We start from the raw sequence: 17,707 nt of genomic DNA, 5'->3' as shown, positions 1-17,707 counted from the left end.
ATGTCTGGCACATAGATGCAAGCATGTTACCCTGCTTCAGGACCCAGTGGGCTCGGGAGTATGCTGCAAACACAAACGTACTTTCCTACCTCTAAAATTCTACACATGCTCTAATTTCTGCTTCATATGCTCTTGCCCCACCACTCATACCTGGCAAACTCCTACACATCCCTTAAAGCCCTAGCTATAAGATAACTTTCTTTCTCTGTTCAAGCCCTGACCCAGGGACCTATAAGCATGTATGGGACCTGGTTCTGACTGGGCCCACTGTGATGTGGTAAGTTCTTGCAGAGCACGTGGTAGGCATGCAGTCAAAGCTTGTTGAATGAATGGATGGATGGATGGATGGACAGACGGACGAAGGAATGATCACTTGGGAGGGGGTGGCCAGGGTGGCTCTCCAAGAGTCAGACAACCACTTCAGTGCTCGGCCCCCAGCTCCGGAAACCTGAAGGGGTCGACCGTGGCAGATGAGGGGCGAGGAGGCTTCCGGGCGGGGTCTTCAGTTCTTCCGGTTTGGCCCCTTTAAGGGGCGGGGCCAGCGGGGTGGGCGCTCGGAGCGTCAGTGCGGCGCGAAGATGGCGGCGGCGGTGGTGGGTCCCGGGGCGGCTCTAGCGCCGAGCTCGCTGCTGCTCGTGGTGGGCGGCGAGTGCGGGTGCTCGGGGCTGCTTGCCTATGTTCTGGAGGAGCTCGAACGAGGTCGGGCCGGCCTGGGGGCGCGGGGTGCGGGAGGCGGGCGCGGTCGCTCGTCTCGGCCCGAGGGCCGGGGGGTGGGGCGGCCGGGTTGGGGGTGGGGAGAGGATTGGATTGGGGGGCGGCGGGATCCTGGGGCGGGGAAGCTCGGTCCTCCTCACCGTTAGGCGTATGGCGCGGGCTGAGGCCTTCGGTGCCCACGGAGAAGGCGGTGCCCGGGTCTGGGTTGGGCTGGGCTGCCCCGCCCCGACCGGGGTGCAGCCCAGGGTCGGGACGCGCGGGACCTGGGCTTTGGGACCCGCGTGATTGGGCAACAGCGGACGACGACTCTGCTTCCCGCCAGACTGGCAGGCCGAAGGGAGGGTGGGGTCACCTCGAAGTCCCCGGTCTTAGCATCCTGGACGTTCTGGAAGGAGGAACAAGGGTGCGGAGGCTGGGCCTGAAGCCCCGGGGCCCACTTTCTGTTGCTCCACAAGGAGCTTGCTAATTGGGGTGTGGGCGGGCGCGGCCTGCCCAGGGGATTTGGCATCTGGGGAGGTGAGTCATAGGTGCACCTGCAAAGTTCACCTGCAGCCACTTGGCACGGTGGAACCGGCGGGCGTGGTACACCCCACACCGTGTTTGGAGGGCATTCATTCCCCCCCACCCAGATGGACAGGGCCTGCGGTCTGGCTCCTGTAAAATGGGAGGTTAGCACACACTTCGGTCCTCATGCTTGGGAATGTCGTCGTCTGTGCCTGGGTCATCCTGTCCCCGCCCCCCCGACTCATGTGCTGGGATAGTGTGGGGGACCACAGGCAGGTTCAGCTCTGCTCTCACGGGGCCAACAGTCTGGTAGGGGGATGGACCCAAAGTGGGCGAGGAGATGGAACAAGTTTTAAGCTCACCTGCTGTCAGGAGTGTGTAGAACAGTGCAAACGGCTGAGGACCTGAAGGGTGGAAGCAGAGGGAAGAGCCTCCTGAGAGTGGGAGCAGCTGGTGCAAAGGCCAAGCAGTGGGAGTGTGTCTGGGGAGTGTGTCTGGCCAGTTGTAGAAGCTGTGAGACCAGTGGTGGGGGTGAGGGCAATGATGGAGGGGACCAAGTGACTGTTTAGAGGTGGGAGCATTCTTGTTGTTGATTCTTCTCTTTGAAATGCTGAGTTATGCTTTGGGTTCCTTGAAACGATGCAGAAAATCTAAGGGCACTTTGAGTGGTTCTGAGTCTCCAGGCTCTTGCATTGGAGGGCAAGTGGAGGGGAGGGGCTGGGATTGCTCCCACTTCCCAGATACTGGTTATTAAACTGTTCTCAGAGCCGGGGAGCCCAGCTGAGTCCTACCTCACTTCTCCTACCCCCTCTCCTCCGCAACAGGCATCCGGTCCTGGGACATTGACCCTGGCATTTGCAGCCTTGATGAGCAGCTCAAGGTTTTTGTGTCCCGGCACTCTGCCACCTTCTCCAGCATTGTGAAAGGTGAGACTGGAGATCCTGCATGCCTGAAATGCTCCCCTTCCACTCATGAGCTAGTCACGTGTTCTCTGAGTGCCAGCTATGTGCCAGGCATGGCGGGGGGGAGGGTGGTCAGGTATAGCTCTAAACAGCAGTAATAATACAGCTGCGATCTATAGCATGCAGAGCAGGGTGGGCCCTGACCCAGCTCCAGCCAGCTTACTCCAGCTGTACACTAGGCAGGAGCTTGTATTTTGTTCCCATTTTGCAGATGAGGCAGTTGAGGGGTGGGGGACAGGGTGACTTCCAAGAGTGGGTTCTTTGGATCAGAGGCATCTGGGACTGATGTGTCAAGGGGAGGGAAGGGCCCAGGCAAAGTGGGAAGATACTTGGGAAGCGAGGGGCTGCAAAATAGGCTTGGAAGGTGGAATGTGGCCCCCCTGTGGCAGGGACTGTGCCTGGCTCATGGCCGTGTCCCCCATACAGGGCTGAGTGCACAGTAGGTGCGCAGTAGATGGGAAGCTGGGAAAGGAGCAAGATCAAAGAAAGGGTCAGATGCCCGGACTAGCCCCACAGAGCCCGGGTGACCCATCGCATGGAGCAGCTGATGGCCGGGTTCCAGGTGTCACCCATGGCCCCTCTTGCCTCAGCCAGCCCATTGAGTCAGCCCCAGGCTGCTGCAGGAGGGGAAGGAAGTGTTCTTCGCCTCATTGTCCTGGCCGTTCCTGGTGGCTTCCTGACCCCTCGCAGGACTGAGGGGGCGGGGGCTGGAAATCTCGTCTGCTCTGTGTGACTACGGCAGCTACTTCCTCTCTCTATGCCTTGGTTTCCCCACTGGAATGGGGCAATATCCGTACATGACGATAAGCCTGTGATAAACTGATAAAAGATTGACCAGTGCCACAAGGTCCCCAGCCTCAGGCCTGGTGCTCCATTTTTGAAACATCTGGGATCTGGGGGGCCGACCAGGGTTCATATTCCAGAATCACCTCTACTCCCCTCTTCATGGCCCAGGAGGCCTCCCTGCCCCCATGCTCCCCCACGCTCCCTTATGCTCCCCTCACTCTGGCCTCACCTGCCACTTCCTCATCTTCAGACAGTCCTGCCTCAGAGTCTTTGCCCATGTCTGCCCTCTTCCTGGTGTACCTCCTTGGCCCTCGCTGGGCTCAGGCTTCTTGCCTATAAAATGGGGGTGACAGCCCAGCCCTATCCCCCATAGGGCTGATTGCTTTGAATTGGGGCCAGCGAGCAGTGGAGGCCTGTTGTACTGTTGTTTCCAGTGTGAGGCCTGCCCAGGCAGGTTTCCTGTTCTTACCTCATCCTGACCTGCAGCTTGACCATGTGCCTGTTGATCCTCAGATGACCTGCTGGCTAGGATTCCTGGGAAGCAGAGTCCTGGAGGGGCTTGTGGCTGCCTGGAGTCACACAGGGAGGCAGGGTTTGACCCCAGGACAGTCTGGCCCCACACACACTGCCCAGCCCCAAACTCACTGCGCCCAATTCTCCCACAGGCCAGCGGAGCCTGCACCACCGCGGAGACACCCTGGAGACCCTGGTCCTCCTGAACCCATCAGACAGGTCTCTGTGTGACGAGGTAGGGAACAGTCTGGGAATCTGCTGGGACTGGAGCCATCCCAAGTCCTGCCTTCCTGCGGCCCTGGCTTTGTGCTGTTTGAAATCCTCTTGACACCCACTAGCATCGCCCCCTCCTCCAGGAAGCCTCCCCGGAAGGCCTTGGCTGTAGTTTATTCCTTCCTTAGGGGTGATGGTGGGAGTGGGTGAAGTCAGGAAAGACTGGAGTTTGGGAGGAAGGAATGAGCAGGGAGCATCTGGGGGCAGGAAGGTAGGACTTGACTGGTGCTTGCGTTTCGTGCCTCCCTCCTGGCTGGGCCCCCGGAGTTGTCTGAATTGACTTCTTAGTACTTCCAGCTTATGGACGTCTGTGTCTTTTTCCCCGTTATCCATGGGAAAGATGAGCAAGATAGAGCCCCAGGACACTCCTCTAGAGACCCTTGTACAGGTTCCTTCTTCTGATCAAAAACACTCCATTTTGTTCCCTTGAGGAGCTCTGAAGGAGATAGAGTCAGACACAGAAATCCTCCTTCCGTTGGCACTGGGGCTGGGCCAGAGAGAGAAGTGGGCTGGAGGGAGTCCAGAAAGGTGGGCTTCTAGGAAGAGGAGGCACTGGAACCTGGCTTTAGGTTGAGCGACAGGAGTTTGGGGTGGAGTGCAGGGCTCCAGCTTCCTGTTGAGTACCAGGACGGGGACAGGGGTAGGGTGGTTATATGTAGATTTGGGGCTGGAGGTCATTCGGTTGGGTGGGGTGGGGTGGGGTGTGCAGGCTTTGTCACTGCACAGAGTAGGGGCTTTAACCATCTCCCCTTCCTCAGCTCCGGAATCTTCTGCTTGACCCTGCCCCTCACAAGCTGCTGGTGCTGGCTGGGCCTTGCTTGGAAGAGACAGGGGAACTGCTGCTCCAAACAGGGGGATTCTCGCTCCGCCACTTCCTCCAGGTCCTAGGGGACAAAGAGGTAAGCCACCTCTTCTTATCCTGCTTCCCCTGGCTCGTCCCCATCAGGCTCTGTGGCCTTAGTGACCTGTTCCCGCCACCCACTACAGTGTGTGATTTGAGGCTAGGCCTGTAGATCAGCAGACCTCCCAGAGACTTCAAGTGGCACCCGAGGTGCTAGGTCCCAGGAGGGTAGGGTCCTTTCTAGGGTCCTTAGTCTGGATGGGACAAATGAGCAAAACTATCTGGTAAACCACCTTTTCACATTATGAGAGTGATGTAACGGTGGGTGAGATCAGAAGCAGATAATGGAGGTAGAGGGCCCAGAAGGTCTCCCTGGAGGAAGCTGTGCTGTAGGAAAAGAACAAGAAGTACAAAGGCCCTGGGGTAGGGAGAGTAAGAGAAAGGGTGGGAGAGGGAAGCTGGTGGTAAGGCAAGACCATACATTTCTGTCGACCATGGGAAGGGCTGGGTTTTGTCCCAAGGGTGACCGGGTTGGGCAAGGGATTCTCCCAGGCCCAGGATGCAGGATGGGAGTGTCCTGGCCTAGTTTTCCCAGGGGGTGCTTCTAACTGTTACCCGCTTTCGCAGATCCGGGATCTCCTGGCATCTACACCCCCACCTGCAGACCTGCCCAAGCTCACCATCACCTGCCCGACCTTCGGCGACTGGGCCCAGCTGTCACCTGAAGTGCTCGGCCTCCACAGCGCGCTCCAGCTGCGATGGAACCCGCCTGTGCAGCTGCCGGCATCTGAGGGCCTGCGTGAATTCCTGGAATATGTGGCTGAGTCCCTGGAGCCGCCGTCTCCCTTTGACCTGCTCGAGCCGCCTGCATCCGTGGGCTTCCTCAGGCTCGCCCGGCCCTGCTGCTACATCTTCCCAGGTGGCCTCGGTGACGCCGCCTTCTTCGCCGTCAACGGCTTTACTGTGTTGGTCAATGGGGGCTCCAACCCCAAGTCAAGCTTTTGGAAGCTGGTACGGCACCTGGACCGGGTGGACGCGGTGCTAGTGACCCACGCGGGCGCTGACAGCCTCCCAGGCCTCAACAGTCTGCTGCGACGCAAGCTGGCAGAGCGTGAGGAGGCGGCGGCCGATGGGGGCTCGGGGGACGACCGGCTTCGCAGGCTCATCTCCCCCAACCTAGGGGTCGTGTTCCTCAATGCCCGTGTTGCCGCCTCGCGGCTGGTGAGTGGTGAGGACGAGGCGGAGCTGGCCTTCAGCCTCTTGGCCCGGCTGGGCATCACACCCCTGACTCTGAACCGCGGTCCACTCCCGGCCGAGCCCACCGTGCTCTTTCAGAAGATGGGCGTGGGACGACTGGACATGTATGTGCTGCACCCGCCCGCGGCTGGCGCCGAGCGCACACTGGCCTCCGTGTGCGCCCTGCTGGTGTGGCACCCTGCCGGCCCCATGGAGAAGGTGGTGCGTGTGCTCTTCCCTGGCTGCACCCCACCCGCCCGCCTCCTGGATGGCCTGGTCCGCCTGCAGCACTTGGGATTCCTGCGGGAGCCCGTGGTGACCCCCCAGGACTTGCTGGGACCTCGACGAGCCGAGAGCAAGGAAAGCGTGGGCTCCCGGGACAGCTCAAGAAGAGAAGGTCGGACAACAGCACCCAGCAGGCCAGCCCAGGAGCGCCCTGGGGTGGCCCGGAAGGACCCGCCTCGGGTTGAGGCCCCCCGCAGGGCAGAGAAAGAAGTCAGGGTCTCCCGAGAGGTGAAGAAGGACCCCAAGCCAAGTGCCCCTCGGACCCAGCCCCGGGAAGTCCGCCGGGTGGCCTCTGCTTCAGCCAGCGTGAAGAAGGCAGGGGCCCCAGCAGCTCCCCGACCCCGCCGAGCACCCAATGTCCCTCGCCCAGGTGTCCCACCAGCGGCGAATGGGCCCCGCAGCCCCCCCAGCTTCCGGTGTGGAGAGGCCAGCCCCCCGACAGAGCCCTGCAGTTCCCCAGCGCCCCAGCTGGTGGCCACACCCAGCCAGGAGAGCAGCCTGGAGCTGGAGCTGGGGTTGAGCCCACCTGGGGAGGACGGCAGCGCCTTGGAGGAGAAGACGCTGGAGCTTCTCCTGGATGCCAGCACCCCCCGGCCACGTACACCCTCGCCTACTGGAGCCCAGCAGGGCCCAGCCGAGAGCAGCGGGCGGCTGTCGCTGAGCCCGCTGCGTGGTGGGGAGGCAGGGCCGGACGCCTCACCCACAGTGACCACGCCCTCGCTGCCCGCCGAGGTGGGCTCTCCACACTCCACAGAGGTAGATGAGTCCCTGTCTGTCTCCTTCGAGCAGGTGCTGCCTCCGCCGCCTCCTGCCAGTGCAGGCGAGGCTGGGCTGAGCCTCCCACTGCGAGGCCCCCGGGTCCGGCGATCAGCCTCCCCGCACGACGTGGACCTGTGCCTGGTGTCACCCTGTGAGTTTGAGCACCGAAAGGCTGTGCCTGTGGCGCTGGCCCCTGCCTCTCCCGGCAGCTCTGATAGCAGTGCTCGGTCCCAGGAGCGGGCTGGAGCACCAGGGGCAGAGGAGACGCCCCCCACATCTGTCAGCGAGTCCCTGCCCACCCTGTCTGACTCGGACCCCCTGCCTGCCGCCCCTGGGACCGCAGACTCAGATGAGGACATGGAGGGCTTTGGGGTCCCTCGCCGTGACCCGCTGCCCGAGCCCCTCAAGTTCCCCCCGCCGCTGCCCACCCCACCCAGCATCTGCATGGTGGACCCCGAGATGCTGCCCCCTGAACAGGCCCGGCCGGCAGAGGGCCTCAACCGTACCCGGAAGTCCCTGACTCGCACTAACCCCAGCACAGCCGCCTCCAAAGCCACTCCATCTGTCACTGCCAAGACTAAGGGACCGGCTGGTGGAGACCGAGCCAGTCGGCCGCTCAGCGCCCGGAGCGAGCCCAGTGACAAGGGAGGTCGGGCACCCCTGTCCAGAAAGTCGTCAGTCCCCAGGGCGGCCACTCGGGGCCCATCTGGTAAGTACCCAAGACTCAGGGTCCTACAGTGGGTTAGTGGCCCAAGTCTTTGTTCCCTCCTTGCCGTGTGGCCTCAGTCACACCTACCCCCCTCTCTGGGCCTCTGATTCTCATATAACACGGAAGTTCTGGCTCGCTGCTGAGGCACGTGTACTTCCGAGGCATTTAAGCAGTGCCGTTGGTGCAAACAGAAGTGAGCGGATCTGTCCTCGTGAACTTGCTGGGGCCATGGTGAGTAAGAAGAAACAGCTGAAATTAATTTTAATAGCACATTTAACCCCTTTGTACGGAGATTCCCAAGCCCATTGGACCACCAGATTCAATGCTGGGCTGGGAGGACTCAATACACAGGCTTCCTTGTGGCTAAACTGTATTAGAGCAAAAGCATATGGAACAGAATCAGCGAGGGTAAAGGCGTGGGGTTCCCTGGAGGGAAATGAGGCATAGGCTTCTAGAGCTGCCTCCTGGCGTAGTAGTCACACCAGGTGCCTTAATGCTGGAGCAGCGAGCTGTGTGGCCCGCGGGAGTTGGCGCCTCCCCGGGAGGCTCATTAGAGACGGAGTGCCCAGGGTTTCTGCGGGGGGCTGGTCACGTTGGCCCCCTCTGCCTGACACGCACCCAAATTCCGGGCTCCTCAGGGAGGGGGAAGCAGGGATTCAGGAGCTGCAGTGCTGCAAGACCTGTGGGCACAGCGGGCCACCCTTGTCGTGCAGGCAGTGGGGACCTTTCTGAGATCTATTTTCCCCAGACTCAAGCCAGGGGCCACCCTGTAAGTCACCTCTGAGAGACCGGCAGTCTTGTGTCCACCATGGTAACTTTTCTCCCAGTTTTCCTTAGTTGTGAAATGTACGCGACGTGACTTCACCTTGCCGAAGCGCACAGTTCAGGGTCAAGCACATTCACGTTGTTGTGCAACCATCACCAGGGTCCCTGTCCAGGCCTCCTTTTATCTTGCAAAACTGAAACTTTGTCCGCGTTAAGCGTTAAATACTAACTCCCGTTCCTCCTCTCCCAGTCCCCCGCACCCACCACTCATGCATTCCACTTTCTGTTTCTATGGCTCCAACGACGCTAGGGATCTCGTGTAAGGAAAATCATACTGTATTTATCTTACTTCACTTAGTAGAGTGTCTCCGTGGTTCATCTGTGCTGTAGCCTGGGTTATAACTTGCTTCCCTCTTTTTTTTTGGGGGGGGGGGGTTAAGAATTTCCTTTCTCTTTAAGGTTGAATATTATTCTGCAACGTGGATGTACCATATTTTCTTTATTCATTTACCTGCTGATGGACACCTGAGCTTCTGCTTTTTGGCTACTGTGGAATCACGTTGCTGTGAATGCGGTTGGACGGATATCTTTTGGAGATCTTGCTTGCAACTCTTGGGTATATTCCCGGAAGAAGGATTGCTGGATCATACGGCAGTTTTATTTTTGATTTTTTTTTTTTTCCGAGGAATTGCCATACTGTTTTCCACAGCAGCTGCACCGTTTTAGACTCCCACCAACGGTGCAGAAAAGTTCCAGTTTCTCCACATCCTTGCCAACACTGCTTTCTGTATTTTTCTGATCGTGGCGGCGTGATGGGTGTGAGGTGGTATCTCACGGTGGTTTTGATTTGCATTTCCCTAATTAGTGAGCACCTTTTTCCTGTACTGTCGGCCATGCCATTTATATATCTCTTTTTGAGAAATGTCTGTTTAGGTCTTTTGGCCCTTTTTGAATCCGGTTGTCTTGTTGTTGGGTTACGGGAGTTCTGCATATGTTCTGTAGGTAATCCTTGAGCAGATACATGATTTGTAAATATTTTCTTCCATTCTGTGTGTTGCTTTTTTATTTTGTTGACAGTGCTCTTTGCACGGAAGTTTATAATTTTCATGAAGTCCAGTTTGCCTTTTCCTTTTTCTCCTCTGTGCTTTTGGTGTCCTATCCAAAAAAATCATTGCCAAATTTAGTCTCTTGAAGCTTTTGCTTTGTTCTAAGAGTTCTGTGGTTTTAGTTCTTATATTTTGCTCCTTGATGATTTGAGTTAATTTTTTGCCTGTCGTGCTAAATAAGGGTTCGACTTCATTCTCTTCCATCTGGACATCCAGTTTTGCTAGCACCAGTCTTGGCATTCTTGTCAAACATCATTTCACCATATATGTGAGGCTCTATTTCTGGGCTCTCCGTTCCCTTGGCCTGTTACGTATCTGTCTTTCATCAGTACCACACTGTCTTAATTGGTATCCCTTTTCCGTGAATTTACAAATCAGGAAGTGTGAGTCCTCCAAACTTCATTCTTCAGTATTGTCTTGCCTTCTCGAATCCCTTAAGATTCCATAGGAGTTTTAGGGTAAATTTTTCTCTTTCTCTAAAAGGCCATCACTGGCACTTGGTCCGTGACAGCATTGAATCCATAGGTCATTTTAGGTAGTGCCAGCAGCTCAGTGGATAGTAAGTCTCCCAGTCTACAAATACGATATGTCTTTCTGTGAATTTCTATGACTTTTTTCGTTTCTTTCGGAAGTGTTTTGTAGTTTTTGTATATTTTATTTTCTTGGTTAAGTTAATTTCTAAGTATTTTATTCTTTCTTGATACTATTGTAAATGCAATTGTTAATTTCCTTTTTAGGTTGTTCACTATTAGCATATAGGAGCATAACTGATTTGTATGTTAATTTTGTTATCCAGCTACTTTGCTGGATTTGTTTATTCTAGTAGATGGGGGGGGTGTGTTTGCGTGTGAGTTTTCTACACATAAGAGCATATCCTTTGTGAACAGAGATAACTTTAAGGTATCCAGCACTGTGTTGACTAGAAGTGGCAAAAGCCAACATTTCTTGCCTTGTCCTTGCTCTTAGGAGAAAAGCTTATAGTCTTTAACCAAGTGTGACATGAGCTGTGGGTTTCTCATGTATGGCTTGTATTACGTTGAGGCAGTTTCTTGCTACTCCTAATTTGTTGAGGGTTTTTATCATGAAAGGGTGTTGAATTTTGTCTAATGCCTTTTCTGTAACAATTGAAATTATTGTGTATTTTTTTTTATAGTTCATTCTGTTAATCTGATGTACTGTGTTGATTTTTCTCTTATTTTAAGATTTTGTTTTTAAGGGGCACCTGGTGGCTCAGTCAATTAAACACCTGTCTTTGGCTCAGGTCATCATCCCAGGGTCCGGGGATTGAGCCCTGCATCAGGCTCTGTGCTCAGCAGGAGCCTGCTTCTCCCTCTTCCTCTGCTGCTTTCCCACCCCAACAGTGCTTTCTCACTCTCGCTTTCTCAAATAAACAAACAAATAAATTCTTAAAAAAAAAAAAAGGATTTTATTTTCAAGTAATCTCTATACCCAACATGGGCCTATATTGATTTTTCTTTTTCTTTTTTTTTTTCTTTTTGGTGTGTTGAACCATGCATCCCAGGGATAAATCCTGCGTGATCACAGTGTCTGATCCTTTTAATATGCTGCTGAATTTGGCTTGCTAATATTTGTCAAAGATTTTTGCATCAAGGTTAATAAGAGATATTGGTCTGTAGTTCTCTTCATAATGTCTTTGACCTTGGTATCACTGGCCTCGTGGATGAATTAGATGTGTTCCTGTTCTTTAGTGGTTTCGGTAAAGTTTGAGAAGGATCAATGTTAGTTCTCCTTTAAATGTTTGGTGGAAACTTAGTGAAGCCAAGAAGGGTTTTACTTACTGATTCGGTCTCCTTACTAACAATGAATCTGTTCAGCTTTTCTGTTTCTTTGTGATTTGGTCTTGGTAGGTTTCGTGTTTCTAGGAATCTGTATAGTTTTCTCTAGGTCATCCAGTTTGTTGGTTGTACAGCTGTTCACAACACTCTCATAATGCTTTTTGTGTCTGTAGAGTCGGTAGTAGTGTCCCCACTTTTACTTCTGAGTCTTTGTTCTTTTTTCTTAGTCTAGCTAAAGGGCTGTCAAGAACCAGCTTTTGCTTTTGTTGATTATCTTTTGTGTTTTTCTAGTCTCAATTTTTTTCTTTTTTTTTTTTTTTAAAGATTTTATTTATTTATTTGAGAGAGACACAGTGAGAGAGAACATGAGCGAGGAGAAGGTCAGAGAGAGAAGCAGACTCCCCTTGGAGTTGGGAGCCGGATGCGGGACTTGATCTCGGGACTCTGGGATCATGACCTGAGCCGAAGGCAGTCATCCAACCAACTGAGCCACCCAGGCGTCCCTCTAGTCTAAATTTTTAAAATCTCTACTCTTCTGTTTATCGTTTTGTTTTTTTTGGCTAGCTTTCCTTTTGTTCTTTTTCTAGTTCCTTGGGATGAAAGGTTGTCACGTTGAGTTTTTGTTTTGTTTTGTTTTTTTTAAGATTTTATTTATTTGACAGAGAGAGAGAGAGAGAGATCACAAGTGGGCAGAGAGGCAGGCCGGGGAGGGGGTGGTGGAAGCAGTTTCCCCGCTGAGCAGAGAGCCCGGTGCGGGGATCGATCCCAGGACCCTGAGAATCATGACCTGAGCTGAAGACAGAGGCTCAACCCACGGAGTCACCCAGGTGCCCCAAAAGATCTTCTTTTTTAATATAAACATTTTTAGGTATAAACTTTCCCTTTATCTCTGCTTCCTCTCAAAGGGATTCGCTCTTTGTCTTTCAGCAGTCAGATTATAGTGGGTCTCACTGTGGATCTCTTTGAGGTCATCCCACTTGGAATTTGTTGAGCTTTTTAGACGTTCATATTAACACCTTTGATCAAGGAAAGTTTGGGGCCGTTATTTCTTCAAATAGTCATTCTGCCCTTTTCTGTCCTGGGACACCATGTGCGTGTTGGCCCTTTTAATGGGGTCCTGCAAGTCCCTGAAGCTGCTGCTCACTTTCTTCCGTCATCTCTCCGCGTTCCTCGGACTTGATAATTGCTCTCATCCTATCATCAAAAATCACTGTTGGAATCATGAATTGAATTCCTCTGGTGAATTTTCATTTCAGTTATTGTACTTTTCAGCTGCGGGATTTCTCTCCGGTTTCTTTCTGTGTTTTCTGTGTCCTTGGTGACATTTGTTTCGTTTGTGCAACGCTGTCCTGCGTGTCTTCCTTTCTTTCTGAGAGCGTCTTTAAGACCGTTGCTTTCGGGGCGCCTCGGTGGCTCAGTGTGTTAAACCACTGCCTTCGGCTCAGGTCATGATCTCAGGGTCCTGGGATCGAGTCCCACATCGGGCTCTCCGCTCAGCAGGGAGCCTGCTTCCCTTCCTGTCTCTCTGCCTGCCTCTCTGCCTACTTGTGATCTCTGTCAAATAAATAAATAAAATCTTTAAAAAAAAAAAAGACCGTTGCTTTCAAGTTCTTGTCCAGTAAGCCTGCCATCGGGCCTTTCTGGTTTCCGTTGATTTTTTTTTCCTTTTTTTCCCTTTGAATAGGCTGTACTTCTCCTGTTTCTTTTTATCCCTTGTGGTTGTTGCAGTTGCTGGAAACTGGATGTTCAGATTTAATAGTGTGTTAACTCCAGAGATCCAAATCTCCCCCTTCCCCAGGGGGAGGTTTACGTGGCTTCTCTGGTTAATGCTGGGTGCTGCTTCCGTGCTGGCGGTCAGTCTGCGGGGGAGTCTGAGAGTCTTCTCAAGTCCTCTCTGAGCCTGTACCTTTCTCCTGCGTGTGTGAGGACTATGCTAAATCCCCTATATATGAAGTGGCTTTTGTTTTTTTTATTAAGTTTTTTATTTTAATGCCAATCTAGTTAACATTCGGTGTTCCACCAGTTTCAGGTGTATAATACCAGTGATTCAGCACAGTGGCTTTTGAATGACTTAGTCCTTGCATGTCTGGCTCCCAGAAGGGGGAAGACGAGAAAGGAAGGGAGGTAGGAGGGAGAAAAGGAGAGAAAGTGTTCCCGGTCTCTCCGGCTCATGTAAGTCGGGCAGCGTAAGTTGGGGAGGGGCTGCCGGCGCAACTGTCCTGTCCTCTGGGTCAGAAGGCAGATTCCCGCGTTTGCTGCTGCACTGTCATCCCCGAATCCTGCTGAGTTCACGCTGTCCTACCTACCGCTCTATCAGAATATTCCAGCGTGTCATCGATATGAAAAATTACTAGCTAGTTCTGCTTCCCATTGCCACACCAGGTCCTGGATGCCTGGGGGCGCCTGGGTGGCTCAGTTAAGCGTCTGTCTTCGGCTCAGGTCATGATCTTGGGGTCCTGGGATCGAGTCCCGTATCGGGCTCCTTGCTCAGTGGGGAGCCTGCTTCGCCCTCTGCCTGCTACTCCCTCTACTCATGCTTGTGCTCTTGCTCCAAAATAAAGAAGTCTTTAAAAAAAAAAAAGAAAAGCCCTGGATGCTCGCATGTGTTTTGTAGCCCCTGCTCTTCTCCGCGCGTACCTGCCACATTGCAGTGGTTGGTGACACCGCAGAGGGTGGTGGAGGCCTAGAAGGACCCAGGGGCTCATGGGAGAGCAGTGATGATGGCTGGCAGTGATCGTAGCTCGAGCTCGTGTCCGTGAGTGCTTGCTCACCTGTTCCAGGTGCCTGGGTGTCCCTGACTGTGACTCTGGCTTCACTCGACCCATGGCCTTTCGTTGGCTCCTAGCCTCAGTGCCCACCTGAGCTGCCGCTTCTTACCCTTGTTGGGCACATTCCAAGGGAGGCAGCTGACGAGCCCTTGTGAGAGTTGGTAGGTCAAGGGTCCCCAGCACGGTGGCAGGTGGCTTCCCGGCCTGTGGGGCTAGGCTAGCACCTGGAGGCTGGGAGTCCTCCAGGGCCCAGTCTGCCAGGCCATTTGGCCACTTGGGGTCTCCTTCTCCTACCACCTTGGACAGACGGACCCTCTGTGCTAGTGTCTGTGAACTGTGTCTCAGAAGAGCCAGAATATGAACGTTTTCAGCTCTGCAGGCCAGATGGCCTCTGTCCCAACAACTCAGCTCTGCGCTGTGGCAGAAGAGCAGCTGAGGACTTAACCAGACGGGCACCTGGTAGAACTGCATGGACGCCAGCAGGCGGTGCGGAGGGCCCCGCTCTGCCCCTGTCCGTCTCCCCTGCGGCTTCCCTTCAGTCTTTTACCTCCATGGCTCCTCTCTCCCGTGAGCCTCCCGTCGCCATAGGGGCTTCTCTTCCTGAGTCTTAAGATCCTCACCACCGCTGTTCCCAGCAGTGAGTGAGGGGTGCTGCGTGCCCAGAGCTGGGGGAGCCATTCATTCTGCAAATGCCTCGGCAGCCCTCTGGACCCACACCCTGAGCTGGGCAATGTGTATGATCATAGGGTGCCAAGCACCTGGGCCTAACATCCAGGTGTGTCCTCAGTCAGTTGCTTATGAGACACACAGGACTGGGGGCCTTATCCCCCTTCACCGAGACTCTGGATTCAAGGCCATGGATGAGGCTCTGAGAGCCATGCCACATCCTGGCTCTTTCTCTTGTAGTTCTGTCCCCCCCACACCCACTCTTGTCTTCCCATTGCCCTTGGCGGCAGGGATTTTCGTCTCTCTTGCTTACTGCTGTGTCCCCAGTGCGTATTGGCCAGGAAGCCTCGAAAAGGCCACTTGAGTACTTGAACAGATGGATGCTGTAGAAGCAGCACATTGTTCTAGGTACCAGTTGCTTTGGCAGCCAAAGCTCTAAAACCTCCTCTTCCGGGAAGCCATCCCTGGTTGCCCCGTTCTACCTTCCTTACCTTTGGCCCTGGGTATCTGCACCCAGGGACTAGCCCCTGAGGATATGACCACTGAATAACTGTCCACACCAGGGAGAGCTTATCAACTATAAGATAGTGAGAACAGGCCTTCTGAGGAGGGAACCACTTGGAGAGGTGTAGGGGGAGCTGGGGCTCGGCTCCTTCCTGGTTCCAGAAGCTCAGGACTGACGTTGTCCTTCTTAACTACAGGGTCAGCTGGCAGCCGACCAGGTGGGTCAGCAGCCCCTCCTGGCTCCCCCGTCTACCTTGACCTGGCCTACCTGCCCAGCGGGAGCAGCGCCCGGCTGCTGGACGAGGAGTTCTTCCGGAGGGTGCGTGCGCTCTGCTACGTCATCAGTGGCCAGGACCAGCGTAAGGAAGAGGGCATGCGGGCTGTCCTGGACGCCCTGCTGGCCGGCAAGCAGCAGTGGGACCGTGACCTCCAGGTGCGTGACTACTCCAGGGCCTCAGGCAATCTTGGCAGAAGGTAGGGTCCACGATTCCTGCAACCTTCCCGTTGAACGTCATCTCATGAGGTCTGTGCGGCCCTCAGCCATCTGCAGAGGGAGTGGGGCTCAGAGAGACTAAGCTGTGCCCCCAGGGCCACGGAAGTGAAAGCAGGCGCAGAGGTCCCACCTGCTCCCAGGACTCTGTTCCTGTTGCACCCACATGGTCTGTCAGCAGCAGCCTGGGGGTGGGTGCTGGGTGGGGAGGAATAGGCGGGGTGTCCCTGCGGCTGACAGATTGGAACGTGGAGCCTTTGGGCTGCGGTTGTCCTCAGAGGAAGCCTTGAGGCAGAGCCTTGGAGCAGGAGACAAGTTTGGGTGGAAGCAGGAGCTTCCTGGCCCTCATGCTGCCTGTGAGCGGGCTGGCACCCAGCCTCACGGGAGCCCCGCAGCCTGGAGGGAGCCTGGAGGGGGGCTCCGAGGCGCAGGGCAGGGCGGTGGAGCAAACCTGGCTGGTGCAGGGGAGGGGCTGGAGGGAGGCCTAGCGTCTTGTGTCGTGGGAGGCTCCCTTCCCCTGGGTGCCGCAGAGAAGAGAAGGGACTTCGGGGCTGGGCTGGCCCCCAGCTTCAGACATCTGGGTAGGGGAGAAGGGAAGCCGAGCCAACGTGCTCAGAGGAGGAGGGCCTGAGGTGCGGGGAGTGGAGCTGGGGCCCGGGCCAGGAGGACCGAGGGTGCTTCCCCTCACCGCCGGGCCGTCTGTCCCACCCGCAGGTGACCCTGATCCCCACCTTCGACTCGGTGGCGATGCACGAGTGGTATGAGGAGACGCACGCACGGCACCAGGCTCTGGGCATCACCGTGCTGGGCAGCAACAGCACCGTGTCCATGCAGGACGAGGCCTTCCCCGCCTGCAAGGTGGAGTTCTAGCCCCGTGCCCGCCACCCAGCCCCTCAGCCCGAAGTCGACCACTGCCCGAGAGTCCCCCGCATCAGAAATAAACCAGGTACCCCACTCGGCTGTAGCCTTCGTTCCTTCTGCTGACAGGAGACTTGGCGGCGTCTGGGGGTGTCATCGCCACTCTGCTGGCCTCCCAGTTCAGGGGCAGCCCTAGGAGCCCCCAGGTGAGGCACGCTCTGGCCTCCATGTTGCGGATGGAAGGACCCAGGCCCAGGGTGGGTGGGCCTCTTGGGCAGGGACCACCAGCAGCTGCTGCGTGCTGCTGACCATGAGGGGCTGATTTTCCCAGTGGGGAAGCTGGTTCCCCTGGGCAGCTGCTGGACCTCCATCACACGCGTGCGTCCGTGACCGGGTGAGATTTGAACCCAAGGCTCTAAGCTCTAAAGCTGGGAAAACAGGTTCCTCTCCATTTCTAGAGATGATCAATGTCATGGCAGGAGAGTCCCACATGGCAGGAGAGTCCCACACGTCAGGTCTTAAGAATCAGAAACCCAAAGGTTACAAGACATCAATTCCTGAAAGAACCCCCTTCCTTGCCCGCCCCCTGCCCGTGTGGGGAGACCTAGAACGTAATGTTAGAGAAGGTGTCAGGTGCACTGGCTTAGACAGCAACCCAGAAAGCTTGCCTCTGTCCTGTCACCTGATGTCCGTGAGTGGGACTGATTAGAGAGATGGAATTAAGTGAAGGATCTTGGGATTATCTGCATGGGCCCTAAATCCAAGGACAGTTGTCCTCGTAAGAGACAAAAGAGATGACACTGAGAGAAGAAGGCCACATGGAGATGGAGGCAGATCCTGTGGCCCTCACTGAAGCCTCCAGAAGCTGGGAGTGGTGAGGGGTGGTCCCCCCCTCTAGAACTTTCTAAAGGAACATTGATTTCAGAGTTCAGCCTCCAGAAGTGCATGAGAAGGAACTGCTGTTGTGCTTTGTGATGGCGGCCCTGGAGGAGGCGGTCAGCACAGGGCACCCTTCCCTGGCTGCGGTGGCCCGAGTCACCACTTGTGGCTGTGGTGGGTCTTGCACCGAGGACTCGCTTGTTTCTCACAGCCCTGGAGGCCGGGAGTTGGGGTGCCAGCTCGGTCGGGCTCTGGTGAGGAGGCGTCCTGGCTAGTACATGGCTGCCTCCTGG

General features: G+C 55.3%; 1 protein-coding gene across 1 annotated transcript; it reads left to right on the top strand.

Annotated features, from left to right (window-relative positions):
• Positions 1-554: 554 nt before the first annotated feature.
• MAP1S (microtubule associated protein 1S) lies at positions 555-16,631 on the top strand. Its single transcript, XM_004761007.3, has 7 exons — positions 555-699; positions 2,043-2,144; positions 3,632-3,714; positions 4,511-4,651; positions 5,221-7,582; positions 15,385-15,620; positions 16,392-16,631. Exons 1-7 carry the CDS (start codon positions 579-581, stop codon positions 16,545-16,547), a joined length of 3,201 nt encoding a protein of 1,066 aa, XP_004761064.1. The 5' UTR covers positions 555-578; the 3' UTR covers positions 16,548-16,631.
• The last annotated feature ends 1,076 nt before the right edge of the window (positions 16,632-17,707 follow it).

The sequence above is a fragment of the Mustela putorius genome, unplaced genomic scaffold, assembly GCF_011764305.1.
Source record: "Mustela putorius furo isolate JIRA1106 unplaced genomic scaffold, ASM1176430v1.1 tig00000095_pilon_pilon_pilon, whole genome shotgun sequence".
Classification (NCBI taxonomy): Eukaryota; Metazoa; Chordata; class Mammalia; order Carnivora; family Mustelidae; genus Mustela; species Mustela putorius.
Note: the sequence above shows the minus strand (reverse complement) of the source record. Positions and strands in the feature narration are given on the sequence as shown.

Excerpts from the sequence above, each read along its gene's own strand:
- MAP1S (XM_004761007.3), top strand. The coding sequence starts at position 579 with ATGGCGGCGGCGGTGGTGGGTCCCGGGGCGGCTCTAGCGCCGAGCTCG. Across the intron at positions 4,652-5,220 it reads AGGTCCTAGGGGACAAAGAG|ATCCGGGATCTCCTGGCATC; the intron begins GTAAGCCACCTC and ends CCGCTTTCGCAG. Across the intron at positions 7,583-15,384 it reads GGCCACTCGGGGCCCATCTG|GGTCAGCTGGCAGCCGACCA; the intron begins GTAAGTACCCAA and ends TCTTAACTACAG.